The sequence below is a fragment of the Coregonus lavaretus genome (assembly GCF_964263955.1).
Source record: "Coregonus lavaretus genome assembly, chromosome: 26".
NCBI lineage: Eukaryota > Metazoa > Chordata > Actinopteri > Salmoniformes > Salmonidae > Coregonus > Coregonus lavaretus.
In genome coordinates, this window is record NC_140013.1 from 2,478,110 (window position 1) to 2,486,058 (window position 7,949).

Here is a 7,949-nt window from a genome sequence, read left to right on the forward strand (position 1 = left end):
GTATATATTCAGAGCCCTATCCATGTAATGATTAGAGAAGATCTTATGTCAAGTGCTATTGATGTGTTGTGGTTGAAGGTTCACCTGGCACATCTAAAGCCTTTTCTTTTGGTGTGTTGCTATTGGCCACAAAGTGCTAACAGTCAGAATCTAAATAATATGTGTGAAACGCTTGATAGTGTATGTGATGTAAACAGAGAGGTCTACTTTCTTGGACCCTGAATATTGACAGATTTTCATCAAGCTGTCCACTCAAGAGGAAGCTTCTCACTGTAACCACTGCCCATAATCTGGTTCAGGTTATTAATCAACCTACCAGGGTGTTTACAAACACTACAGGAACAAGATCATCCACATGTATTGATCACATTTTTCCTAATACTGTAGAACTTTGTTCTAAAGCTGTATTCGCACCCATTGGATGCAGTGATCACCATATAGTGGCTATATCCAGGAAAGCAGACGTTCCAAAAGCTGGGCCTAAAATACAAAATATTTTGCTGTGACTCTTATGTGGATGATGTTAAAAATATTTATTAGTCTGATGTGATTAAGAAGGAGCATCCAGACACTGCACTGAAATTGCTTCTTCCAATTATTGATAAACATGCACCTGTTAAGAAACTGACTGTTCGAACTGTTAAGTCTCCATGGATTGATGAGGAATTGAAAAACTGTATGGTTGAAAGAGATGGGGCAAAAGGAGTGGCTAATAAGTCTGGCTGCACATCTGACTGGGTGACTTACTGCAAATTGAGAAATTAAGTGACTGAACTCTACAAAAAGAAGAAGAAACTGTATTATGAAGCCAGGATCAATGATATAAAGAATGATGGAAACAAACTTTGGAGTACTTTAAATGAAATTATGGGCAGAAGACAAATTCAATTCCATCTTTCATCGATTCAGTTGGCTTATTCATCACAAAACCATTTGATGTTGCCCATTATTTTAATGATTACTTCATTGTCAAAGTGGGCAAACTTAGGCAGGAAATGCCAACAACGAACAGTGAGCCATTGTACTCATGCATAAAAAACAAATAACGAAGGAAAAGCATTATAAGTTTAAATTTTGTACTTTCCAGTACCCAGTGTTCGCGGGGTCCGACATGCCAGTCAACCTGCTATCTGCCAACCACGGGAATGCCTGGAATGTTCTGGTGCCGGGCATCATGGTGGTTGGTGGAGCGGCTGGGGGGAGGGGGAGTTTGGCAGTGGGGTGGAGCATCGCAAGTTTAAGACCATGCTTAGCCATTGTTCTCTCTCTTACGTCTGGTCTTAACAAGAGGTGGTCACCGTTGTTTTATACGGGTATTCTTGATTTATTTGGCGTGGGATACGGCCAAACAGTAGCCTGTGTTGAGTTTGGTTAATAAACCTGGAATTCCTAAACTCAAACTTCTATCTGGACAATTGTTCATTTATGATCTAGACAGGTCATTACAATAAGAAAGTGTATCTTTAATTTACAATATGTAGAATCTATGAGAATAGAAAGGTTCAGAGCTTTTGTGAAACATCACAGCACAGTTGAACAATACAGTGCATTCAGAAAGTATTCAGACCCCTTCCCTTTTTCCACATTTTGTTACTTTACAGCCTTATTCTTATAAAATTGATTAATAAAAAATAAAAAATCCTCATCAATACTCCATAATGACAAATCGAAAACAGATTTTTAGAAATGTATAAAAAAACAAAACAGAAATACCTTATTTACAAAAGTATTCAGACCCTTTGCTATGAGATTCAAAATTGAGCTCAGGTGCATCCTGTTTCCATTGATCGTCCTTGAGATGTTTCTACAACTTGATTGGAGTCCACCTGTGGTAAATTCAATTGATTGGACATGATTTGGAAAGGCACACACACCTGTCTATATAAGGTCCCACAGTTGACAGTGCATGTCAGAGCCAAAACCAAGCCATGAGGTCGAAGGAATTGTCCATAGAGCTCAGAGACAGGATTGTGTCGAGGATCAGATCTGGGGAAGGGTACCAAAAAATGTCTGCAGCATTGAAGGTCCCCGAGAACAGAGTGGCCTCCATCATTCTTAAATGGAAGAAGTTTGGAACCACCAAGACTCTTCCTAGAGCCGGCTGCCCGGCCAAACTGAGTGATCGGAGTAGAAGGGCCTTGGTGTAGGGAGGTGACCAAGAACCTGATGGTCACTCTGACAGAGCTCCAGAGTTCCTCTGTGGAGATGGGAGAACATTCCAGAAGGACATCCATCTCTGCAGCACTCCACCAATCAGGCCTTTATGGTAGAGTGGGTCACACGGAAGCCACTCCTAAGTAAAAGGCACATGACAGCCCACTTGGAGTTTGACAAAAGGCACCTAAAGGACTCTTAGACCATGAGAAACAAGATTCTCTGGTCTGATGAAACCAAGATTGAACTCTTTGGCCTGAACGCCAAGTGTCACGTCTGGAGGAAACCTGGCACCATCCCTACGGTGAAGCATGGTGGTGGCAGCATAATGCTTGGGGGATGTTTTCAGCAGCAGGGACTGGGAAACTAGTCAGGATCGAGGGAAAGATGAACAGAGCAAAGTACAGAGAGATCCTTGATGAAAACCTACTCCAGAGCGCTCAGGACCCCAGACTGGGGCGAAGGTTCACCTTCCAACAGGACAATGACCCTAAGCACACAGCCAAGACAACACAGGAGTGGCGTCGGGACAAGTCTCTGAATGTCCTTGAGTGGCCCAGCCAGAGCCCGGACTTGATCCCGATCGAACATCTCTGGAGAGACCTGAAAGTAGCTGTGCAGCAACGCTCCCCATCCAACCTGACAGAGCTTGAGAGGATCTGCAGAGAAGAATGGGAGAAACTCCCCAAATACAGGTGTGCCAAGCTTGTAGCGTCATACCAAAGAAGACTCGAGGCTGTAATCGCTGCCAAAGGTGCTTCAAGAATGTACTGAGTAAAGGGTCTGAATACTTATGTAAATGGGATTTTTCAGTTGTTGTTTTTTACAAATGTGCAAACATTTCTAAAAACTGTATTTGCTTTGTCATTATGGGATATTGTGTGTAGATGGATGAGGGGAAAAAAACTATTTAATCAATTTTAGAATAAGGCTGTGTCGTAACAAAATGTGGAAAAGGTCAAGGAGTCTGAATACTTTCCGAATGCACTGTATGTGGCAAATATAAATTAAAAACTGGATGGTGTTCAGAGATAGATGGATGAGTGGAACTGAAGGATGGGACTAAAAACAAATAAAATATAACTTTTGTAAAATACACCGTGTCCGTCAAATGTATATAGTATGTATAAGCTGGAAGTAGAAGCCTAGGAGTTGTTGTCCATTACTTTACTCCAATTAGGGGAGGGATGGTGGGGTTAGGGGATTAACAGGTGTCCCTTGTTAAAAGTTTATTTGTGGAATTCCTTTCCTTCTTAATGCGTTTGAGCCAATCCGTTGTGTTGTGACAAGGTAGGGGTGGTATACAGACGATAGCCCTATTTGGTAAAATACCAAGTCCATATTATGGCAAGAACAGCTGAAATAAGCAAAGAGAGATGACAGTCCATCATTACTTTAAGACAATACTGAACATTTCAAGAACTTTGAATGTTTCTTCAAGTACAGTCGCAAAAACCATCAAGCGCTATGATGAAACTTTCTCTCATGAGGACCGCCACAGGAAAGGAAGACCCAGAGTTACCTGTGCTGCAGAGGATACGTTCATTAGCGTTAACAGCACCTCAGATTGCAGCCCAAATAAATGCTTCACAGAGTTCAAGTAACAGACACATCTCAACATCAACTGTTCAGAGGAGACTGCGTGAGTCAGGCTGTCATGAACGAATTGCTGCAAAGAAACCACTACTAAAGGACACCAATAATAAGAAGAGACTTGCTTGGGCCAAGAAACACGAGCAATGGACATTAGACTGGTGTAAATCTGTCCTTGGGTCTGATGAGTCCAAATGTGAGATTTTTAGTTCCAACCGCCTTGTCTTTGTGAGACGCAGAGTAGGTGAACGGATGATCTCTGCATGTGTGGTTCCCACTGTGAAACATGGAGGAGGAGGGGTGATGGTGTGGGGGTGCTTTGCTGGTGACACTGTCAGTGATTTATTTAGAATTCATGGCAGACTTAACCAGCATGGCTACCACAGCCTTCTGCAGTGATACGCCATCCCATCTGGTTTGCACTTAGTGAGACTATCATTTGTTTTTCAACAGGACAATGACCCAAAACACACCTCCAGGCTGTGTAAGGGCTATTTGACCAAGAAGGAGAGTGATGGAGTGCTGCATCAGATGACCTGGCCTCCACAATCACCTGACCTCAACCAAATTGAGATGGTTTGGGATGAGTTGGACCGCAGTGTGAAGGAAAAGCAGCCAACAAGTGCTCAGCATATGTGGGAACTCCTTCAAGACAGTTGGAAAAGCATTCCTCATGAAGCTGGTTGAGAGAATGCCAAGAGTGTGCAACGCTGTCATTAAGGCAAAGGGTGGCTACTTTGAAGAATCTCAAATATAAAATATATTTTGATTTATTTAACACTTTTTTGGTTACTACATGATTCCATATGAGTCATTTCATAGTTTTGATGCCTTCAATATTATTCTACAATGTAGAAAATAGTAAAAAATAAAGATAAACCCTTGAATGAGTAGGTGTGTCCAAACTTTTGACTGGTACTGTATATATTTATATTTACAAAAAATATATATGGGGGATTGTAAATGATGCAGACAATTACATTGATGGAAGCCACAATCTATCTGCAATATTAAAGCTGATCTACTACTGGCATTGACAACTTAGATGGAAAGCTACTGAGAATGGTAGCTGACTCTATAGCCACTCCTATCTGTCATATCATAGCTAAGCCTAGAGGAAAGTCTTTATCCTCAGGCCTGGAGGTAAGTCAAAGTCATTCCACTACCCAAGAGTGATAAAGTAGCCTTTACTGGCTCTAACAGCAGACCTAGCAGCTTGCTTCCAGATCTTCGCAAACTGTTGTAAACAAATGTATCTGTAAACAAATTAACAGCAGACTTTCAGCATGCTTACAGAGAAGGGCCCTCTGTACTGCACTGACACAAATTACTGATGATTGGTTAGAATAAGTTGATAATAAGAAGATTGTGGGAGCTGTACTGTTAGATTTCAGTGCAGCCTTTGATATTATTGACCATAACCTGTTGTTGAGAAAACGTATGTGTTATGGCTTTTCAACCTCTGCCATTTCGTGGATTTAGAGCTATCTATCTAATAGAACTTAGATGGTTTTCTTTAATGGAAGCTTCTCTAATGTTTAACATGTAAAGTGCGGTGTAACGCAGGGAAGCTCTCTAGGCCCTCTACTCTTTTCAATTTTTTACCAATGACCTGCCACTGGCATTAAACAAAGCATGTGTGTATGCTGATGATTCAACCATATATGCATCAGCAACCACAGCTAATGAAGTCACTGAAACCCTTAACAAAGAGTTGCAGTCAGTTTTGGAATGGGTATGCCAGTAATAAACTGGTCCTGAAGATCTCTAAAACTAAGAGCATTGTATTTGGTACAAATCATTCCTTAAGTTCTAGAACTCATCTGAATCTGGTAAGTAATGGTGTGGCTGTTGAAAAGTTGAGGAGACTAAATTACTTGGTGTTACCTTAGATTATAAACTGTCATGGTCAAAACATATAGATTCAATGGTTGTAAAGATGGGGAGAAGTCTGTACCTAATAAAGAGATGCTCTTCTTTTTTGACACCACACTCCACAAAGCAAGTCCTGCAGGCTCTAGTTTTATCTTATCTTGATTATTATCCAGTCATATGGTGCTGCAAAGAAAGACCTAGTTAAGCTGCAGCTGGTCCAGAACAGAGAGGCACGTCTTACTCTTCGTTGTAATTTTACATTTAAGTCATTTAGCAGACACTCTTATCCAGAGCGACTTACAGTTAGTGAGTGCATACATTTTTCATACTGGCCCCCTGTGGGAATCGAACCCACAACCCTGGCGTTGCAAGCACCATGCTCTACCAACTGAGCTACATGGGGCTAATGTTGATACTATGCATACCAGTCTCACTTGGCTAAGAGTTGAGGAAAGACTGATTGTGTCACTTCTTGTGTTGGAAATTCCAAATGGTTTGCATAGCCAAATTACACACAGCACTGACACACACACAGACATGCCACCAGGGGTCTTTTCATAGTCCCCAGGTCCAGAACAAATTCAAGGAAACTCATAGTATTATACAGAGCCATGAGTGCATGGATCTCCCTTCCTTCTTATATGGTGCAAGTGAACAGCAAACCCGGTTTCAAAAAACTAATAAAGCAACACCACATGGCCCAATGCCTCTCCCACATGTGACCTACTTGTTGTGTGTATGTACTGAAATGCATGTGTAACTGATAGATGTATGCACACACACACACACACACACACACACACACACTACATGTTGATGTTTTTAAATATATGTAAACTGTGAAGTCTTGTGTATGTAACGTATTTTTCGTTGTGTCGAACCCCAGTAAGATTAGCTGTCACCATTGGTGTCGGCTAATGGGGATCCTAATAAATCAAATCAAATCAAATAGCATCCTATTCATCCTGCCTCTCTATGGGAAGGCAGGGTGGTGAAGCTGCACTCAGGAGCTGAACCTTCCTAATCCTATTAGGGCAGCCCAGCACTGAACAGCAGCTATTTAAACTTCACGGCAGGCAGCCCACGTAGAAAGAAGCCTTACCCTGACCCTAACCCACAAACAGGAAAAGGAGCCAAAACAAAAAAACATGGGGTAAAACACATAGTGAATCAGCACCACTAAGTAGTTCAGCCAATATGTGCGCCACACTAAGCTACGCTATCATCTCTACTCTGTCTGTCATTCTGAATGACTGTAGCTAAGTTTAGTCTAGCGTGGTAGCTAACGCTAACAGCACTAAACAAGCATGCTGCGCTGGAAGCCAGGCAGGCAGGCTGGCAAGCTAGAGTGTACTCACAGCCACTCCAGGACTTGAGCAGAGACTTGATGCTGATCTCAAAGAAGCCTGAGTCCTGTTGGCTGGCCATGCCTATACAGGAAGTCTCCCTGTTGTTGCTACTGTTGTTGTTGTTGTTTACTCCTGAAGCTCTGGAGCAGCAGTTTGAGCTGCCGTCGCTGTCACTGTCACCTCACTGTGATGCACAACACTTCTACTGCGCTGGCGAGGACCAGAACAAACTGACACTGCGCTGCCCCACCTTCAACTCCTCCTCCTCCTGTTCCTGGCGCTCAGCCCTCTATCTCTCTCTCCTCGCTCACTCACTTATCCGCTCTCTCTCTGCTCTTTCTCTCTATCATGTTCTCTCCCTGTCCTTGCTCAATCTCCCACTACCTCTCCCTCCCTGTCCTCACTCTTCTTCTGTCTCCTGCTCCCTCCCTCGCTCTTCCTCTCTCTCAATCCCTCTCTCTTCCCCTCTCTCTTCCCCTCTCTCTTTCTCTCTCTCTCCCCCTCCCTCTCTCTTTCTCTCTCCCTCCCTCCTTCCTTATGTCCCTCCCTCCCTCCCTCCCTCCTTTATCTCTCTCTCTCTCGCTCTCTCTCTCTCTGTGTATCTCTAAAGCCGCGCGTCAGGCAGGCAGGGTGGCAATGTGCAAGCTCCCTTTAAATAACTGTGTGGAGCCTGGAAGTGCAGGAGGCAATCCTCTTAGCGGAGCGCAGTTAACGATAACCAATGTTTGTCTGTGCGGCGGCCTGATAATGATGATAGCGATGAGGGGCTCGTCCCTCATAAAGCTGCTGAGCCCTGTCACTGAGCAGTGAGACTCTCAGACTGGGAGAGAATGGGAGCTACAACACAGGAGGTTACAGTACACTGACAACCCAACACACATACTACATACACCCACACACACACACACACACACAACATGCATACTGACGCCACACACACACATTCTCACACTCACTCACACACACACACACACACAC

The 7,949-nt window shown here is 43.2% G+C and overlaps 1 protein-coding gene across 1 annotated transcript in view; it reads right to left on the reverse strand.

Moving 5' to 3' along the window:
• Window positions 1-7,050, reverse strand: part of LOC311101329 (protein furry homolog) — a gene marked incomplete at its 5' end in the record, with an annotated part of 178,126 nt that extends 171,076 nt beyond the window's left edge. The window contains one exon of the mRNA XM_084142456.1: window positions 6,981-7,050. Within this exon, the coding sequence (XP_083998582.1) occupies window positions 6,981-7,050 (70 nt within the window). The remainder of the gene's footprint in view (window positions 1-6,980) is intronic.
• Between the last annotated feature and the right edge of the window lie 899 nt (window positions 7,051-7,949).